The sequence below is a fragment of the Diospyros lotus genome, chromosome 4, assembly GCF_014633365.1.
Source record: "Diospyros lotus cultivar Yz01 chromosome 4, ASM1463336v1, whole genome shotgun sequence".
Classification (NCBI taxonomy): domain Eukaryota; kingdom Viridiplantae; phylum Streptophyta; class Magnoliopsida; order Ericales; family Ebenaceae; genus Diospyros; species Diospyros lotus.
Window position 1 is genome coordinate 38,878,759 of NC_068341.1, and position 20,480 is coordinate 38,899,238.

The 20,480-nt window shown below is 35.8% G+C and overlaps 3 protein-coding genes across 9 annotated transcripts in view; all 3 read left to right on the forward strand.

The window, feature by feature from the left end:
* LOC127799935 (pentatricopeptide repeat-containing protein At4g35850, mitochondrial) overlaps window positions 1–7,703 on the forward strand; it is a 32,963-nt gene extending 25,260 nt beyond the window's left edge. Inside the window, exons 8-14 of the mRNA XM_052334236.1 lie at window positions 886–962; window positions 5,832–5,925; window positions 6,428–6,493; window positions 6,585–6,662; window positions 6,728–6,829; window positions 7,183–7,451; window positions 7,492–7,703. Of these exons, the coding sequence (XP_052190196.1) occupies window positions 886–962; window positions 5,832–5,925; window positions 6,428–6,493; window positions 6,585–6,662; window positions 6,728–6,829; window positions 7,183–7,284 (519 nt within the window). The 3' untranslated portion in view covers window positions 7,285–7,451; window positions 7,492–7,703. The remainder of the gene's footprint in view (window positions 1–885; window positions 963–5,831; window positions 5,926–6,427; window positions 6,494–6,584; window positions 6,663–6,727; window positions 6,830–7,182; window positions 7,452–7,491) is intronic.
* Window positions 7,704–9,272: 1,569 nt separating this feature from the next.
* Window positions 9,273–16,855, forward strand: LOC127800528 (pre-rRNA-processing protein esf2). Of its 7 annotated transcripts, XR_008022827.1 has the most exons (10): window positions 9,273–9,807; window positions 12,731–13,080; window positions 13,248–13,311; window positions 13,468–13,559; window positions 13,817–13,906; window positions 13,993–14,123; window positions 16,120–16,269; window positions 16,376–16,418; window positions 16,541–16,585; window positions 16,719–16,855. XR_008022827.1 is itself a non-coding variant. In XM_052335184.1 (9 exons), exons 2-8 carry the CDS (start codon window positions 12,732–12,734, stop codon window positions 16,391–16,393), a joined length of 894 nt encoding a protein of 297 aa, XP_052191144.1. In that variant the 5' UTR covers window positions 9,273–9,807; window position 12,731; the 3' UTR covers window positions 16,394–16,418; window positions 16,541–16,855. The 7 variants fall into 7 exon arrangements, 5 of the variants coding, with proteins under 5 accessions (XP_052191144.1, XP_052191143.1, XP_052191145.1 ...); XR_008022826.1 differs by having other exon boundaries at window positions 16,376–16,585; XM_052335184.1 differs by having other exon boundaries at window positions 16,541–16,855.
* A 1,016-nt stretch (window positions 16,856–17,871) lies between these two features.
* On the forward strand, window positions 17,872–18,593 carry LOC127798657 (uncharacterized). The gene has a single exon (XM_052332187.1). It carries the CDS (start codon window positions 17,960–17,962, stop codon window positions 18,353–18,355), a length of 396 nt encoding a protein of 131 aa, XP_052188147.1. The 5' UTR covers window positions 17,872–17,959; the 3' UTR covers window positions 18,356–18,593.
* The last annotated feature ends 1,887 nt before the right edge of the window (window positions 18,594–20,480 follow it).

Below are 20,480 nucleotides of genomic sequence, written 5' to 3' on the forward strand. Positions count from 1 at the left end.
TGTAGAAGATATGGGTGAACTGTGAAACACCTTGTTTCACTTGATTCCATGGCCTGTCTACATGTACATTTGCCCTTTCAAGTTTGACTATCCTCTTGATGCTGCCAGTCAGGATAAATTTCACACCAAAAAAGTTGATGACCACTTCATGAGAAGCGCGTGCAAAGAATCAGAAACAATGGAAGTTCTATAAAATAGGCTAAGAATGCCCAAGGGACTGTTTAGTTCTAGAAAATAGCCCCAGGTTTTTAGAAAATTTCTCCACAAATGGAAAATTAAGAATCTTATTCAAATACAAAGTTATCTAAACAGAAAATGTAAATTTGGAAAACATGGTTCTGTAAAATTGAACTGAACTTGAAAGTTGAAAAACTCCTAAAATGAGTTTGTCAAATTTTCCTTACTAATCTAGAGATTTAGAAAGCACAGTTCTCCACAATTTTTTTTCCCAAATCATCTCCATCTCTAACAAGAAGTTACACAAAAGAAAAACCTTCCTCTCTCATCTTTGAACATACATTCCAATTTTCTAGATTGGAAATTAGGTTTCTGTATTTTTAACATTTTCTGTGGAAAATGAAAACTGGAGATTTTATAGAAAATTGGAAATACAAAACTAAAAAACATTTTCCACAAATAAACATCCCCTAAAAGTTTAATCTTTTGGATGTTTGATTTCCAAAATGTTATTTCCTTTAAAAAATATATATAGTGTATATATGTATATGGCAGTATTGTAGTGGGAATAAGGCTTGTATGTTGTTGTGTTTTATGGCAGCATTAGTTACAACCTTTCCTGATTTTAGTAATTTATTACTTGGCCAAACTATGTTTTCATCATTTTTGTCTTATGCGCTAAATTTTGATATTTGCCCATCATGTTAGGCAATGGAAACTCTTTTAGAGATGCTCAAAGAGGGCAACAAAGATCTTGATGTCTTTATACTGATGCAAACCATGAGGTACTATTTGCCATAAAATATTTGCACAAGTGAATTATTGTAAATTGCAATACAGTACACAAATGTGTGTGTGTGTGTGTGTGTGTGTGGGTTTATGTGTAGATATATGATCTTATTAGCAAATATACTTACATTTGTAGCAAGAGGAAACTTTCTCAGCTAATCTGCACTGTTATGTGCAATACTGTGAGTATGTTTTGTTCCTTGGGTTATGTAGCCGGATTTGATATATATTTGTATGCACAACTCATATTCAATTGAAGGTTTAAAAGATGCAGAATCTGATTTTGTTTGAAAACCTGTGGTTACTATCATGCAAAGGCTGGAATACCACAAACTATGACCTCCAAAGGAACCATGGAGAACCAATCGTTAATGGTCAGAAGAAGTAAAAATTCTGTGAATTTTTTACTCTAATAATTGCCTTAAAAAACAATTAACCTATTGATATTGGAAGACCTGAAGAAATTAGCATCTGGATCCTCAGATTCTGACAAGGAAAGTTCTCTGCTGACTGAGAGAACTAGGCAGAGTTAGGGCAGGTTCAGCAATTGGAGAAGGAAAGCAGGAGGAGGCGAGATAGAAAGAGGAAGATCGAGAGGGACAGAACAGAATCAGAAGATAGAATTAGAGAGGGAAATCAGAGGAGGTGAGAGAGAAAGAGCTCGGAAGAAGAGAAAAAGAGAAGAGAAGCTGAGGGAGGAAAAGCAGTCAGATCTGAGAGGGGGAGAACACGTAGAGAGAAAATCAGAAGTCTGAATTTTATATTTCACATAATGATTTCTTTACAGCTTTAATAACTTTATATAGCTACTTCTCCTAGGTAGGTAATTCTGTTACAAAGTACAATAGGAAATACAACAGCTAAAATACCAAAATAACTACTGCTAACTAATCCTAAGAAATAATCACCTACATTCAACCCTTCTGTAAGCTAATACACCCAAGGTCCTGACAATTAGTTTTAACTTAAGAATATTCAGTGCCTCAAAATTTTGATAATTCAATCAATGCACCCTCCATCTTTTGCTTTCCTAAAGAGAACTGATCTTTAATTCTGATTGCTTTAATGTTATCCAGGGAAGCAGAATTCACCTCTGACAAATTGTTCCCAAATTTTTGATGAGGCAATTGTTGTGAATCTTCTTAAAATCATGGTTTTAGAGTGATTTCCCTGGTTCCGGAAATGTGTATGCATTTGTCCCTATGTCATGTATGCAAACTTTGTCAATCATTAGTAGAACATCATATGGGATTCCTAAAAAAAGCAAGTCATCCAGTTAAAATCAAAGTTGACATCTTTTGTGAACTTTGAATTTTCTCATTTTACAGAGCCAAGTAACTAAATTAGGTTAAATTGGTAATCTAGAGTCCCAAATGATGAACAAAATATTGAGACAGATTCTTGAACTCACACCATCAATAATCAACTTAGTCAACTCATTACAAATAGCTCTAGTCTAAAAGATTGAATTATTTTGCCTGTCAAAACTTCTCTCTTAAGGATTGACCTTGGTTTGACATAAGAGTAACTCCTTTTTGGTATCACTGATAACATCAAAATGCCATTTTTTGTATGGCAGCATGTTTTTGTCATTAACATATTGCATATACTCAAAATTACTCTACATGGGTGGCCCTTTTCAGAACATCCAAAAAAAGTGTCTTTTATTAGTTGAGATAGGCAGATACGTATATAATCACATATATCATTACTTCTAGATGGCATAAGTTAGATGACTTCTATGCCATTTGTTCAAATCTCCAGTATATCTCTGTTGACGAATTGAATCCATGGGCGATTAGCTAAATCTGCAGCTAATGCCTTCAAAGACTTCTGTCCTTGCTGACCTATATTAGGCTATGGCTTGTTAGAAAGAACCCTTCGATCTCTTGCACACAAAGTACACAGAAAAAGAAGTTTATTTTCTGATCCCTTGCAGTACTTACAAGAGATTATTTATAAGAAAGCCCTAGAAGACAACTACTAGGACACTCCACCTGCTAGCAACCAAAATTTTAAAAGTCTCCTATCACACAAAGACTCCTAGTACTCTTGAAAAACTGACAATTGACTAAATAGGAATAGGAACAAGAATAACTCTAATATTCCTTAACCAAACCCAGAATGGGCATAACCTATTCAGTTTTCTGCTTGATGTTCTGACACTTATAGGTGTTATGAATTGGAGGTTTAGGAATCTCAACCATAACAATCTCCTTATGAGATTGATGGGTAAGAGTTCTCATAAATCTCCCTATTATTGTATCTCCATATATATTTCCTAGTAACATTGTCATTGAGGTCGTAGGTACAGTGTCTTCAAGATCTCTCTCTCTCTCTCCAGGGATCAACCTTTTCATAATGTTCGTCATTGGGTTGTTAACTTTTTTAAAAAATTGTTTTAAAATACAAATTGTATCAAACATATTTATATTTATTTATAAAATTTTAACTGTTATATGACCTTGACAATAAATTTAATAAAATTTAGAATTAATTTAAATTTTTGGGTTTAGGTTAAAAAATGTATAAAGGTATAAAATTTTAAACATAATAGTGTTGCTAACGTAATATGTCATTTATAAAAATAAATAAAAGTTTCATTGTTAACTCTTAAGTGCATAAAAATCTTTTTATATTTGAAGTCTATAATAATTATTGAAAAACATTTAAGTTCTTATTCACATAATTAACAAACTTATCATATTTCATAGCAACTATTTCTAATTTCTAAGAAGAACGAAGTTCTAACTTAGAATTGATTTGTATATACTCTTATGTGTTGGATTTATTAATTTCTGAACATTTATTTTTTAAAAGTTTTTTATTTGGAACTATCCAGGCCTTGGGCCAAATACCCTAGGCATGGCATGGTCCTAAGTATTGGCTCAGGGGCAGCCTAGCCCATTCGTCATCTCTCCTTTGATGATCAAGACTCCATTGGGCAAGGTCCCAGACACGTTGCTCATAAAGGTGCTTGTAGCACTTTTTTGGCTCGATCGAGGGAACTTTGTCATATTTTGGATGCTCATGCTAAATTTTTAGTTTGGCCAACAAACTCTCAACTTGAGTGCTCAATATTTGCATACTCATTGCAGATCTCCATGGATTGGCCAATGAAACTATTTGCCTAAATGCTTTGCTCCCATGGAAGGGCCTCACTACAAGGCTGCTCTCCATCTAGGGTTCTCAAGGCACTTTCATAGCTCAGTTGAGTGCTTTGCTTTGTCTTGCAGAGACAAGGCCTCCACTTAGGTTACCTTCTCTGTGCTGAGCTACACTTCAAAAGCTGGTTGTTAATCTCCAACTATGAGATGACTCTATTAACACAGGTTGAGATGGTGCTTGGATTTCCCTTTACACAAGACTTTCAAGGACTTCTAGATCAGAGTCTTAGAGTTACATCTCTCATTTGCTCTTCAATCATTTCTGCAAGGTGTTTGATCTCCCTGTGACGATACTTCAAGTATTCCTCATTTATCAATGTTATGATGTTGGAGAAATTAATACTCAGATCTTATCCTTTTGTGATGGATGTTTATATAGATTCCATTCCTCCTAAGACCAGAAGGATGCATAATAGTTCAAAGACCACTATCTATGGCCTCCAAAATAATCCTATGAAGAAAGGGTTAAAGAATAAAGCAAAAAATATAATTTGACTTTTTTTTTGGCTAAACAATATAATATGACTTTTCATTCAGTGCAAAGTCATGCTTTCAATTATCTATTGCAACAAATTTGAATTGTATTGCAATACTAACATGGAATTTAAGAGGTGAAAAAAAATAACCCTTAGTGTTGTGACCCAATAAAATCAATTCCCAACATCATGAACAGATCAAATCAAAATATCACATGTCCTCTTTAGGAAATTAAGCAGTTGTCTTTCCAAATGTTGATGAACTGATTAGGTCATAGGGTGCGTGATCTTGCTATCTGTCTTTTTGTTGTTCTCCTCAAAATTTTGGTGCATGATCTTGCCAAGATGCCTTTAAATTATTGGAATGTCTGTGCTGCATTATGTTGGCAGAAAATTCTATATATAAGTTCTGTAAAAGTGGTATTTCCAAAAGTTTTTATGAGGGACTATTGATGGTCTGCTGGTTTCTTTTTCTATTCATTCATTTATCCCTTGTCATTGCACGTGGGGTCAGATACTAAACATGCCTTCGGTTTCATAAGTTAAAAGAAAAAAAAAAAACTATAAATTATGTAAATCTAGCCCCCCCCCCCCCCCCCCAAAAAAAAAAAAAAAAAAAATGATGCATTTATTGCTTTTTATAAATGTTTAGTCTCTTAATCTAATAAAATTACACAGTTTTTCTTTTGCTTTACTGACCTGCAGCAATAACTCGGGTCTATGATGCCAGTCCAGAAACTCATCGTTTTTCCATAATGGCTCCTTGCTAAAAAAATTACAGAGAGTATGCTGCCTTTGCTTGTGAATAAAATATCATTGAAATCAATTTATTTAACTTTTATCCTTTTTAGGTTAGAATATTTTCTTTGCTTAGATGTAGTGGAGGCATTTCTATGCTCAGATTCTAAAAGAATGTATAATTATCAGAGAGGACATGGTTCACACTCTTTCGATTCAATCAAGGCTTAATATTTTGGAAACTGATGTTAACTTCTTGTGGAACACAGTAGATGACTTTCTTGTTCTCTTGTTTATATCTTGAGAATTTTGTCTAATATCTGACTTGTATGCTTGCCATTTCTAAGAGCAGTTTGGTTGTGACATTTTGACCTGTTCCTCTTACTCCGTTGATTGCTTGTTCTGTTGGGCAAAGTGAATAAGATCCCCATCTGTTGGAAGACTACTTGAACATCTATAATGCTTTACTATCCTTTTGCTGAAGGTGTTATCTACATTCTGGATTGGTTGGTCTTGGTCAAAAAGTTTTTGAAGAATACATGAACTCGGGGAAGCCACCTATGATAGAATTATATGTGGTAAGATCTATATTGCCGATGTGTCTTTTCAAATGCTTTACTGCAGAAGGTTGAATTTTATTGGCATCTGCTTTATAAATGCGATGTGTCTACCCTTTGTTTGGCTAAATTTGAGGATTACCGAACTACCTCTTCCGATAAGGCTACTCTTCTGTCATGTGCTTTTCCTGCGAAACTATATAAGAGCTTGTGGTAGACTTGTAAATGGCATTGCAGAAAAGTTCCTGGACCTTCCCTGCCTCTCTTGAACCTCTTTGCTTTGGGGCTTACAATGATCAGTTGTGGTCATCCTCTCCTGGAGTTTGTAAATAGAAACTTTTGGCAATTTTGATAGATGGCTTGACCATTGCTTATGTTGTTTTCTTCAACTTCTTTTCTACTCCAGTTATTATTCGGATTACACTTTTTCCATAAAAAGGCATGCATGCTTTGACTATTTTATGTTAGTTCAATTTTGTTGAAAAATAAAGTTTGGTGTTGACACGGACTTGCATTGTTGTAGACTCTTGCAGAGGGAGCAATGTTGGGGTACACGGAGGAGGGAATGAAACTTGCTCTTGAGACACTTGTATGTTTGAACTGGCCATTGAGTGTTATTACTAGGTATTTTGATCGTTCTCTGGACAATTAACACAAGATCCAATGCCCGTGTTATCCAGGAAAATATGACCTCAAGGAACTTTTCCTTAAGCCTAAAAATGGGAAGCGATCTCCTCCTTGTAGCTGCTGGGGAAAAGGTATGAATGTTCCTTTATTTTTTTTGGTTAAGTTAATAGAATTTAATTTTCATACTTCATTGCAGTCTGGAGGGTACACTGTGGCAAATTACATATGGGACCTGCTGCAAGCTCGCAGGATTACTCCTTCACTCCCTGCTGTTGAAGCATACTACAAGGGCTTAAAAGTGAGTCTTCTTGACTTAATATGTAATTCAGTGTTTATTTCTTATTCCCCTCTTGGGGGGAGAATCCGAACTTCTCAGGGTCAGCCTTAGCCATAATAATCTGTGATTGTTGGCGCTGAAATTTTGTGCCCCGGATGCTAGGTGCCTATGCACAAGAAGCAACAGGATTCCTTTTTGCTCCTCCCCACTATTGAAAACATTTCTCCATCACTCCTGCTAACATGTTGCCAAATCCCTTAATCTATTGCACATTACTAGAAGATTTTCTTTATGGTTGACGTATTAGTAATCCAATTGCCTGTCCATTTGTATTAACTTGGTTAATGTTGCCCCCTCCCCCGGCCTGCTATTAGGAACGCGACATACCTGAAGATGATCAAAGGCTGATTGTTGTCTCTAGAACTTACGACAATTTGCGTTTGAGATTTGGACCAGGACCAGGAGCTGGACGGTGATCTTAGGGGGAAGATGAATGTTTCCTTCTGATGCTCATCCATGTGGTTGCTCCTTTAGCTGCTGCTCCTTCCAATGGAATCTCACTTGGACAAGTACCTGATAGATAGATAGATAGATATATCCAAGTCAGTTTTGTTAGGGTTCATGGAGCTCGGTTAGTAGCTAGGTGAGCAGAAAGAAGTCGGTATAATTGTTTACACAAGTAGTAGCAAGCTTGAAGACATTCTTCCATTTTGGATGGAGCTTAATTTTTCTATGCATGGAGGTGAAAGTATGATGGTATTTGCATGATACTCTCATAGCTCTCTCCCATAAAGTGGCTGGAGATAGGCATAGGCCTCGATTAATCTCATTTAAATATTTATTCTCTTATACGTATTATCTTTATTTTCATATTCATTGGGTTCATTGAGACTCTTATATCCCCGGCCGGAGATACTCTTTCTTGCCCAAAAGTTTCTTTTCAGTTTTGCCTTCACCCTAACAACACCACAATAGAGATCCAAAACTTCACTGCGAAACAGTTACTTGGTGATTAGAGGTAATGGCATTTTTTTTTCGTAATTATGTTTAAACTTCCTTAAAAGAGTGAATTTACATATAGCTTATTGTGTGTTTTTATATCATGCTATTACGACATTCTCTATATAAACATTATGTTTGTAGTGTTTGATTAATTTGTTATCGGTAAAATGAATTTGTTTTCTCTTCATAGTCATAGGTCACATATATACATATATATATATATATATAGAGAGAGAGAGAGAGAGAGAGAGAGTTTTGATTTCATAAGCAATATTGTTTAGTTTATACTAAGTAATGTTGATGTGGTAACTCTAATATAATGATGTGGGGTCCATTCTATTAAGTTGTATTGAAATAATTAAATGGGTAAGTTTTATATAATTATTATATTTGAGTTATTATTTACTAATGTTGCTTAAAATTAAATTCTAGGGCTTTGCTATATTGTCCATTGTCGGGCAACATAACATTTGCCTGACAATGAGGGGACGCGAGCTCATGCATGTGGGGTCATGTGCAGAGCAGGCCTCACGTGCATGGGGCCCGCGCCACTCTCACTATCGGGCAAATATTATGTTGCTCGGCAGTGGACAACATAACATTGCCCTTAAACTCTATATGTATATATGTATCAATAAAGTATAATTGAATTGATAAATATTATGATTAAGAAAAATGGAATGTGGCGTCACATAAATTAAAGTTCAGCAATAAGAGAACATGAGGAGTTGTTTGTGATAATGAAATACAGATTTAAAACAATCTAAAAATTTTCAAACTTAAAAAGACATGACAGTGTTTGGTACAAAGAAAAAAAAAAAGGGAATTTCCGGCCCTTCAGTTTCAGATAAAAAAAATTAAAGAACGTCAATTAAAAAATTGGGTTTTTTATTTTTCTAGTGAGAGATTATATCATTTAATAAAAATTACAATTAAGACATACTTTCTACACTGCAATTGAACAACCCTCCTGTTTTCCAAAAGGAGTTCTGTTAATAAGTTATTATTATTATTATTAGCATGAAAAAAATATAGAATAAATTATTTCTAATATCTTAAAGGCTTGGCAAAAATTTAACAACAATAGATACCCTTGTTGAGGTTATTAATCATATATTTCTTTCTTTTTTTATAATTGTAAAAATATTTTGGGGGTGTGTTATAATATCAGTAACATTTCGAGGACAAAATATTCCATCTCTAACTAGCAAAATATTAATTGTGATTCAAGGGCTGCCCGCGAACCCTTTTCTCCCTCATTTTTTCTCTCATACGTTAATCTTTGTCACAGTCTGTGTGAGTGCCCTGGGCTCAAACAGCCCACCATAAAAATTAAATTTGTAAAGTAAATTTTTTTATTTTTTTAGTCTCCAGCTCAAACTGAGTCCAGCCCACCCTCATTTTTCCCAGCCCAGCCCACTTGCCTGCAAACCCTTCTCTTCTCCTTCCTCTCTCTCTCTCTCTCTCTCGCTCTCGCTCACGTCTCACCCTCGCTGCCTCTCGCTCTCTGCCTCCTCTTCTCTTGCTCGTCCGCTCGCACTCCATAACTCTCTTCCTCTCTCTTGCGTTCGCTCGCCCTCGCTGGCTCTCTCTTGCTCTCGCTCGGGCTCGGCCCCTATTGCGCTCGCTCGCCCTCTTCTCTGCCTCTCTTGCTCTCGCTAGCCCTCCGGCTCTCGCTGCCTTTCTCTCGCCCTCGCTGTCTGCCTGACTCTTCTTTCTATCTTTTTTCCTTGTTACAGCTAACAACTACTCTCACTCTGACCGTCCCCTTATCTTCGTTCCCCCTTGCCGCCCGGTTACTAGGTGATCAGTGCCGCCGCCGTCGAATCACAAACACAAACTGGGCTGAGCCGCCGTCGATTCACAAACACAAATCGACGTTTCCGTGCTCGGTGCCGCCTTTCCGTGCAACACGAATCGTCGCTACCCCTTCCAGCCGTCGATTCACAAACACAAACTCCGAGTGCTCGGTGCCGCCATCGATTCAGCTTAAAGGGGTATGATTTCTTTTGTTTTTCTTCTTTTTTCTGTTTCTTGGTCTTATTTCTGGTGATTCTCGTATTGCTTCGTTTTGATTTGAAAGGGTCTGATTCCTGTCCGTAAGCTAATGATTTTTCTTTCATTGTGATAATTTGATTGTGTTGTTATAATCTTTTACCATCACTTGTGAACCTTTTCTTGCTAGGCTTGTTGATTCATGTCACCCTAACTTTGAGGCTGCCCCTGTTTGATCAAATAAACTCATTCAGAATTATTAAACTGAATTATTGTTGGTTACCTTAAATTGAAAGTGGAATTTGTCTGATGGCAGTTAAAGGGATGTGCCCGCTCTCATTTCAACCCAATAGATGCTTAGCATTTAGCTGACTCTCTTATCCATCCCAACCCGCCAACTTCTATGCTTTTAACTACTCTGTCATCTCTCTATCTTCTCCGTTCCTCTTAATCATACTGATTCAAGTTGCTAGGCTATGGTCTGGGAATGAATTGAAGTGTGAACTTGGTTGATGTGTTTATTAAATGATATTGGACTTGGTTGATATCCAATAGAGCATAGAGAAGGAGAATGATGAAGTGGAGGAACTTTTATAAATTGTATTATGTTTGATTATTTTCTTCTTTTTTTTTTAAATTTATTGTTTGTTTTTTATTAGTAAGTCATGGTTTATGGATGATAGAACTTATGTTTATGTTTGTTTGAATGCATTATGGAATTTATGCTTATTTTTAGATTGAATAACTATTTTTTATATTAAAAATTATATTTACAAAAATGCCCCTATATATATTTTTTTTTATTTGAGCATTTCCGTTTCCTACTTTTTTGAAAAATGCCGTTTTCCAGTTTCCCTTTCGCATTGTATCCATTTCTATTCCCATGCAATCTAGCTGTGGATTTCTTCTCTATTTCCTTCACAACATATGATATTTAGTATCTATGTCTATCTGCTACCTGGCTTTGTTCTCTAGAATTCTCTTTATAACTTTTTACTCTTTAGATATCTTGTTGGTTTATAAATGCATGCATATGAGTTGTCATTTTCGTGGGACAATCTCTAGGCTCTAGGGTTTTTCTTTTTGTTAAGAGACTGATTAGGGTTTTTAAGCAACTTCAAGAACAGGAAGAATACGATTAGGGTTTAACAGCCACAATGACATTTGGAGCACCCTCAATTGATGAAACAGTTTCTGGTCCTGTACATGTAAACTTCCTTTTATGCATGGGCTAATTTGGATTGACACTTGATACTTGTTGTAGAATTTTCTGGAAAATTGTTTTGGTTTTGCGTTTTCCCCCAGGTTACTCGGTTCATTCATGGGTCTGTGAAACAGCATTGGGTACTGGAGCTTTAAGACAAGATGGCCCGTTTTATAACTGAGCGGCTATTGTCCACTAAAGCTAATTGATAACTTGCAGGTAGCTACAATTTAAGATCTCACTTGGGGAGGGAGACACAAGACTCACAGTGCTACTACAAGAGAATAAACTTAATTACTTGAATTGAGATTATTATATAAATCCAATTCTTCTGACTTCATTACATGTGTTGTACATTTGCACTTTCAGTGGAATTTTGATAAAATGCTCGAATGAACTACAGATAGTACAGTCTTGTCACTTTTTGTCATTAGAAAAGATTAAATAGTTCTGACAACTTGATCATAGTTGAAGGCCTAGGATATAGTGAATAAAAGAATTTGTCATACTCAACCTATTATATCACTTGGAGAAAAAAGGCCCAATTGTAGTTTGGACAGCATAAAACAGTGTGCCTATAATCAACCAATTATCTGCCATAACTATAGTGTGTTCAAGGCAACTAAGTTGAACAAAAACTTTTTCCCAACTATTTAGGGTTAGCTAGATTTATCTTTATTTATTTATTTTATCTTAATATCATGTTCACATTCTGAATTGGCATACATTTGCGAGGAGTAGTGTGTCAAATCTCTGTAATTACTGGGGGTTTACTAGATCAATGTACTTGCTCACAGGAGCAGAACCAGGAAAAACTGAGAGGGAGGCTAACAGATACATCATCTTTTTGTATAAGAATTCTGTTCTATAGGAGAAGGGTCAATACATTCATCATCATGTGAATTGGTTTTCTTCTTGAAAACTGAGTCTATGGTTTATGTCTTCATCATTAAATATATTTAATTCAATTTCAAGAAATATAAAAAGAAACACCAATAAAAACTATTGAACCAGTATCAATAAGAACAAAGAAACACCAACATCAATAAAATGAAACTAAAAATTCATTTTTCTTTGTTAACTTTTTTTAATATCACTATTCAACTTGTGTGTGTGTGTTATTATTATTATTTTTTTGGGGGGGGTGGGGTGGGGTCTCTGCCTGCTGCCCCTTGGTTCTTCCACTGCTGAAGTTTAGCTCGTCAGAAGGAAATGTGCGACAAATGGTACCATATGTGTGCTCATCTTCATATTTAATCTGTCATCTGTATTGACTCTGGTCTTTTGAAACCAATGCTATATTTTGTTTGTTCTTGGTTTTACTTTCTGTCTTCATCTTCATCAACTTTTGCACTAGATGCTTCAAAAGAAAATTTGTTTCAGTTGTCATTGTTGATTCTTTTTCTCCTTTTACTTTGCTCTGTTTCTTTGTATGTTTTCTTAACCTGTGATTGCTTTACTTGTATTGCATATGCTGTTTCCTCTAGATTCTGAATTTTAACTGGAATACCATTCATTTAAATTTATTTCTTCAAGGATTGGTATCCCACATAGTGGGATTAGTGCTGTTGTTGGTCTTGCTAATTATGTGCTCTTCATCTCTCTATTATATATGCTGTTATGCTCTTTTGTATCCTTAACTTGCTATGGCATCATTTTTATGTCCTGTAGGAGAGCTTAATGAAGTTTGTTTCTGTTCATGTTTTGTTTGCATTAACTAGAATGGCTGATATAGAAGAGGAAGTAAACCTGAAATCTGGCAGTCTGAGGACAGATAAGAAAAAGAAAAGAAAGAAGTTGTTATTGCAGGAAGCTACAGCAGCTGAAATGGCTGAGATAGAAGAAGAGGCCAACATGACTACACTTAAAGAGGAAGCAAACCTGGAACCTAGTGATGTGAGGATGGATAAGAAAAAGAATAGAAAGAAACTGTTATTGAAGGAAGCTGCAGCGGCTGAAAAACGTGGGATTTGCTACTTGAGCAGGATTCCTCCACGCATGGATCCTCTGAAGCTACGTCAGATTCTCTCTCAATATGGAGAAATTCAGAGAATTTATCTTACACCTGAAGGTACTCATGTTCCCCAACTCCCAATTTACCAAATGATGTAAATTTGTAGCACTTCACCATTTATTTTTTCACTAGTCTTTGTTTTGTGTTTTTCATTTTATTGAGCCAACCAGTGATGTAGCTATAGCTTGTTTGTATTGACCAACTCAAGGATGTACTGTGTACAGATCCTGCTGCTCAGATTTACCGTAAAAGGGCTGGTGGGTTTCGAGGACAAGAATTTTCGGAAGGGTAAGTTCCTTAACTGGTTAAAGTATGTGCATTAGAACTTCTTTGTATCAGATCCAATTCAAACATATGATTAACACATCAACCTTTCAAAAGATTAGTTGTAAAGTTTCTTTTAACGTGGTTTTTTGGTTCTGGTATTATATTTATACACCCCAGATTATCATGTGCAATCATATGTAGGTGGGTTGAATTCTCCAAAAAAAGTGTCGCCAAGATGGTTGCAAAGATGTTAAATGGTGAACAAATAGGTATGCAGTAAATTAATTTTTTTAAACTGAGTTTAATAAACTTGATTGTTTTCTTGAATTATTAGTTATCCTATATGTTAGATCTTATGTTGGGGGCCCTTATATTCCTGATTCTAGTGACACTGACACATTTTAGTGTGAAACATGAAAAATGTTTGTAGCATGTAGATAATGCATTATGAAATTTCTAGTCATTATCTCTTTTATTTACTTTTCCATTCCTGGTTCGGTCTCTTATTTTTTCTTCTAATGTGTAGGTGGGAAGAAGAGGTCATTGTTCTATTATGATCTTTGGAATATCAAGTACTTGAGTAAGTTCAGGTGGGATGATCTTACAGAGGAGATTGGTATGGAACTTTTTGACTCTTATGGTATTTTGTTATGTAGCACTTAAGTGGTTTATCAACTAAGTTGAGATGCTTCTGATTTGCAGCTTATAAGAATGCTATTCGAGAGCAGAAACTAGCATTAGAAATTTCTGCTGCCAAGAGGGAACGGGATTTATATCTCTCTAAAGTTGATCAGTCTCGTGCTTTAACCTCCATACGAGAAAGAATAAAGAAGGTAAACATCCACATCTTTATCTATTTGTACAGTTACCGATTCAGTTCATAATAACTGGTTTGACCAAGAAATTTTTCAGAGGGTGTTTGGTTAATGCCAGACGAAAGATCTGAACTGAATGAGGGTTCAAGATGTGAATTGATGAAATTGCCAAAGGGAACTAAGTATGAGTCTTAGTTTTCCACTTCCAGCCAATTTAAGTTCTACTGGAGAATACCTCTTCAATAACAACAACAACAACAACATATCCAGCATTTATCTCACTATGTGGGGTTGACTACATGAATTTTAGACTTCATGTATTTCTGTCTTTTGTCATATCCTCATTTAGATCTATATATTTCATATTAAATTTTAATGTCTCTCCCAAAGTTTTCTTGGATCTACCTCTACCTCTTTTTGTGACTAATTGTTCCATTTCATCAACTCTCCTCACAGGAGCGTCCCTTAGTCTCCTTCTCACATGACCAAACCATCTTAGTCTAGTCTCTCTCACCTTCTCCTCGATTGGCACTACTTCTACCTTATTACGAATAACTTCATTTCTAATTTTATCATTTCTTGTATGTCCGCATATCTATCTTAACATCCTCATCTCCGCTACACTCGTCTTTTGCTCATGCTAGTATTTGACTGCCCAACATTCTGAGCCATACAGCAAGACTGGTCTTATAGCTGTCCTATAAAATTTTCCTTTCAATTTTAATGGGATTTTACTATCACATAACACCCCCGATACATTTCTCCATTTTAGCCAACCTGCCTTAATTTTACGTGCGACATCCTCGTGGAGAATACCTCTTCAATAATGAGGTTAAAACTTCTAGCACATAGATGAAATTCATGTTTATAGATTTCATCGATAGAAGTTCCTACCCAGATTATTGACAGCGTAACTTCCATAATGAGATGATCAATTAAGTAGGTTGAATAGAATATCTGTAAATGCCGGCAAAGAAAACAGATCTGGAAAAACATAAGTTGTGTTCCAGTTACATAGAAAGGCATGAATAGTTAGGGTAACTTGCAAGAGTTAATTGATTGGAATGTTCTCAAAATAACTGATCACATATCCAGGAAAGAAAGAAAAAGATTGTGAATCTTTTATGAAGTATTATTGCTATGTATTTTTTCTATAGTTCATAAACAAAAACATTATTTTCTCATCTGTCATGTGTATGCATATATCTATCAATTTATATAGAAGGGGAGCCTTGATAGCAGCTCTAAGGTTGCTCTTTTGTGAATAGGTCAGTCTTTCAAGTTGTGGAAACAACCTCTTTGCAAGCAAGCATAAGACTACATATAATAATGACCCTACTCCAACCCTTGTAAAGCGGGAAGCCTTATACTCAGATCTATAAATTTTTATCTGTATTTATATTGTTCAGTTGGTCATGCAAACTCTAAGTTGCTTCTTGCTTTTAGAATATCTGTAAATACTTGATGCACTAATAATAAATCAATTTTTGATGCAGAAATGCTGTGTGATCGATGCTCAGAGTGAACAATTGTTAATTAAATGCATGCTTGCTTTCTAAACATGGGTGCAGCTTTACTTTTACATGACTTTTTCAGCTACAACACCTTTTTCCTCTTCAAGCACCGGCATCTTATTTGCCACTGGTTAACATATCTCATTCAATAAGAAATGCTGTTCACCAATTTTTGGGAAAATGAAATTGGATATGAAATGAATTGCTAAAAACAATACATTATAAATAAAAAATAAATGACCGAAGAATTTTTATTCCCTTTATTGTAAAACTTGTTCCAGATATAGAATGAGTATCTTTTCAAGACTAACAAGTGAATTTAATGGCAAGTTCGCATTGGCTTTCTAATTCAGTTGTCCCTTGTGGGATTTAGAGCAGAAATCTACTTTTTTTTTTTTTTTCTCCCAGCAGGCATCAATAACCTGCTGTGTTGATTCTGTTTAGATCCATTTCCCAGTAGAGAATTTGAATTTGACATGATTGGGTGCCTGATTCTGCAGAAGCAAAAGGTCCAAAATGAGTTGGGGATGGCTTCGGAGCTAGCCCCAGAGCAGCAGGCGCCTAAGGTGATTAGGCAATTCCCACAAACACGGCCTGTGGATAATGCTGAAAAAAGCAAACCTCGCCTTTCTAAAGACATCCTGGCTGGAGTGAGTGCCGTTTTTGTGTATACTGTATAGGCTCCTTTTCCTTTGTTGTGTATTTTAGTTATATCCAAGAGTTCGAATTCAAATTTTTTCATTTAACCTTTTGCAGGTATTTGGTGTTTCTTGAAGTTTAATATGCACCCTCATATTAGGTAGGTAATTTACCTTACCTTTCCTTGGAGGCGGCTGGAAATTCTCAAAATCCTAGGATTTCACCAATTAGCATCACTGACTGCTAACTTGTTTGATCTGAGTTATGAAACAACCATTTCAGTGAAAGCATGGCCAAATGAGATCTCTCTGCACTGCCTCCCCAAAAGTATGCCCTTTTTGTTTTGTTAATTATTTGTTCTCTTGTATAATAATTGATATATTCTCTCATTGCCTGCTTGCTATGGCAATGATCAAATCATTATATGGACGGTGCCTATTGTGGTGGCCAATATTTGCAGAATTATTGTCCTGAGGCAAACGGTTTCTAATACAGAAGTCAAGTTCTCTTGTGAGTTACAGCACTTTTGATTGATGGAATGAATTTGAGGCGCTGTAAAAGTATTCTTAATAGATGCAAACATTTATTTTTTTGTTCTTTCATGATCTGTATATTGTGTTTGTTAATAGCAAAAAGTGTTATGCGACATCAGAAGTTATTTTCCCTGCTAAGTGCAAGTTTAATAATAATGTTATTAATTTGGTATGTGTCTAAAATCAAGTGGCTGGCGTCCCTTGCTGCCTGCATAGATGTAGAAAAATTTGAGGTGTTATCAGGGATCCAATCGACCAATAAAAATGGGAATTAGTTTGCTATGTGATTAAAAGAAAAATGAATTATTTTTCTTATTAAATTATAATACAAGGAGGAGGAGGGGGTAGGTTGCTTGCATGCATGGCAGCAAGAGCAAAGCATTATGGTCTTATTTACTAGTAGGTAGGTTATGGTTCCAGTTAATATAATAAGATGATGCTGTTATATTGAAGGTTATGGTACCACGCAAATTAAATAAAGTTTATTATGATTTATATTTTTTATTTAGTCATAAAGCTATAAATTTTAATGGATTATCAAGTAAAATAGCAAATCACAATACAAAATTATAATAAATGCATGTGGATACAATTATTATTGATAAATAAATTTTAACACTTCAATAAAAGTCTTTTATTGATCTTACTTTTTAATATAATTGAATAATTTTTAATTATTTTTGTTTTTATGCATATTAACAATTAATTGTCTTTCATTATCTTTATTTTTAATAATTTTTAAATATGATAATTAAGTCATTTTATGTACATATATTGTTATTTAATAAAATTGTTATTTTACTTGCGTGGGTAAATATTATATTTACTCAATGTGGGTGCATGAAAAAGGGGCAAGAGAATAATCTTCTGTCATTAATTGTTAGATGGAAAGGAAAATAATATTAGCATTTTACAATTGTAATATTTACACAGTTGAATAAATAAATTTTAAAAAATTAAAGTGCGATCCTAATTTGAAAACTACTGATAAAAGTTAAATATTTATTTATTTTATCATAATTAATTATTTATTTAAATAATTCAATTATTAAATATAAATAGCAATTAAAAAACCAAAAACCCTTCACCTTGGCTGAAGGTTTGAAGTCGGTGCGGAGGAGTTCAATAAAAGAGGGGATCCTATCAGACAAAACCCTAATAATTCTCAATGGCTTCCTTCCTCCAGAAACTGCTCCGGAAGCATTCCGGTGCTATCATCCCCACTTTGAACAAGCCACCAGCCCAAATAGTCGTTCCCCCGTTCTTGAATCATCGCCAGCCCCATCTCGCCGGAACCGAACAAAGCTATCTCCCCGTTGGCTTCCGTCCATCCAAATCGGAGGATTCGATTTCCACTCAGTCGATCCCCATCTTTCCAAGCTTCCCATTCGGCTTGTCTTTGAACCCTATTCCTTCGACTGAGTTCGTGCCGTCCGGCGAAGGCGACGCCGTTTCCAGCGATTCGCGGACGATCTGGGCCGATAGCGTCAAGAAGAAGAGGAAGAAGAAGATGAACAAGCACAAGTACAAGAAACTGAGGAAGCGTCTTAGAGGACATTCTTAGCTTCGTCTGGTGAGGAATTGGTGTTCTGGGATTGGGAAATTTGTTATTCTTTTTGTTTTTTTTTTTGGGGGGGGGGGGGGGGGAAGGTATGAGGATGAACGTTTTTAGTTTTACTTCGTTGTGGCCAAATAATTTTTTAAATTTGCCAATCTACCATCGACTCCAATCATCGGGTATGAATTATGATTTAGTTTATAACTCTGAATAGAAGGGTAAAGTTTATAGTTGTTTTGTTTTAGACTTGATTAGCTCGTTAACATTTTTAAATCTGTTTTTGTTTTCGTAGAAGTGCACGTTTACCAAATCTATTTACCTAAACTATGTTTGTTTTTGTGAATGTGCTCCTATTTTTATGAGCAAATTGCATGGAGGTATGAATGATTTTGAAGTATGCAAAACAACACTGCCAATATGAGGGTTTGCTTGAAGGGTTAGTTATTCCTTGTTTGATATCCCATCTTGTGAAACCCTAGTGGAATGCAGTTTCTAAGAATTTCTTCTCTGAACTCCCCCTCTCTCTCTCTCTCTCTCTCTCAATCTCCATGATGCAGCCCAGAGGAAAATTAGTAAAAGGTTGGATGTGTGGGAGGAGACCACCTCCTTGGGCAGAAACCTGTAGAATTCAGATAAATGATCCGAGAGAATTGAAGTTAATATCAAAAGATATTAGACTGAAATATTCTTCAAAGCTGCCCAAAATACAGAGGGAAACCCCTATTTATAGACCCCACCAGGTTCTAGGACATATTGGACTCTTAACAGACTAAATAAATGATATTTGACTGGCTTTTGTACTGCTCTTGATTACTCAGACCCTTAATTACGAAAATCAACTTTCTAAGACTCCTTAACTGACTTATTTTCCCCAAAACCCTCCATGGACTCAATTAAAGTCTAGGCTGGAAGACTAACTTGCTACAAACATATGGACTCCTTAATTAAAAAAAATACCAATCATTATTCTCCATCACTCCAACCCTCCTCCTCCTCCCCTGTTTCTTCTTCTCTTCTTTTTCTTTCTTTTACTTCTCTCTCTCTCTCTCTTCCCCCTCCCCCCCCCCCCCCTCTTCTCCATTCTATTCTGTCCTATTATCAGTTTGGTATCAGGACATTCTTTAGTATAAAACTGTGTTTAGGTATTTCACGTACGAGAAGGAGTTCTATGTTGTGGTCTGCTGTCTTGACTATTGGAAGTATTATCTTTTACTGAGTTTGTTCTTTACTCTGACCATGAAGATTTATGATATTTGAATTCCTGAGTGCAAGTATGCTATTGCTAGTTGGGTTGTGTTCTTGAATGAGTACACTTTTGTTCTCAAGCATCGTTTAGGTGTTGAGAGTCAAGTGGTAGATGGACTTAGTAGGATCATAGCTACTCTTAATGTTATGAGCACAACGGTCATTGGCTTTGATAAGTTAAAACACGAGTATGCCCATTGTCTTGAGTATTGACTTTCGTATCATCTATGAGGAAGTCAGTCAGGGTGATTGGCATGAGTTTGTTGATTTTGTCATCCATTGGGCTACTTGTTCGGGGTACCAGGCTATGCATTCCTTGTACATCCTGTAGGGATTTCATTGTGTGGGAGTTACATGTTGGGGGGATTAGCTAGCATTTAGGGAGGGATAAGACTATTGCTTTAGTTGCTGATAGGTTTTATTGGCCTTCTTCACAGTGAGATGTCGCTAAGATAGTCTCTCAATGTTGCACCTGTCAGATGGGTAAGGCTAGAAGAAAGGACACGGGACTTTACACCCTCTTCGATTGCTGCACCAATCTTGCAAGGAAATATTTAAGTTTGGTTTTTGTCTTAGGTCCTCCCAAAACATCTAGAGGCCATGATTGTATCTTTGTTGTTGTTGATAGGTTCTCTGAGATGGGGCATTTCCTTCCATGTAGCAAACATGTTGATGCTTCACATATTGCTAACTTGTTCTTTAGGGAGGAGGCCAAGTTGCATGGGTTGCCTAGTTCCATTGTGTCAAGATACGGATGTTAAGTTCATGAGCTGTTTTTGGAAAACACTTTCGATGGACAAAACCCGCGGTGGTGGGTTCGGAGGTGTGAAAATTTATTGCAGCTCTATTAGACACCGGAGGGGCAGAAGATTAAATTGGCATCAAC

Bases quoted from the DNA above. Each gene is read 5' to 3' on its own strand.
- LOC127800528 (XM_052335183.1), top strand. From the start codon at position 12,732: ATGGCTGATATAGAAGAGGAAGTAAACCTGAAATCTGGCAGTCTGAGG. The intron at 13,312-13,467 runs GTAAGTTCCTTA...TATACACCCCAG, and splicing joins GGACAAGAATTTTCGGAAGG to ATTATCATGTGCAATCATAT. The intron at 14,124-16,119 runs GTAAACATCCAC...CTGATTCTGCAG, and splicing joins TACGAGAAAGAATAAAGAAG to AAGCAAAAGGTCCAAAATGA.
- LOC127798657 (XM_052332187.1), top strand. From the start codon at position 17,960: ATGGCTTCCTTCCTCCAGAAACTGCTCCGGAAGCATTCCGGTGCTATC.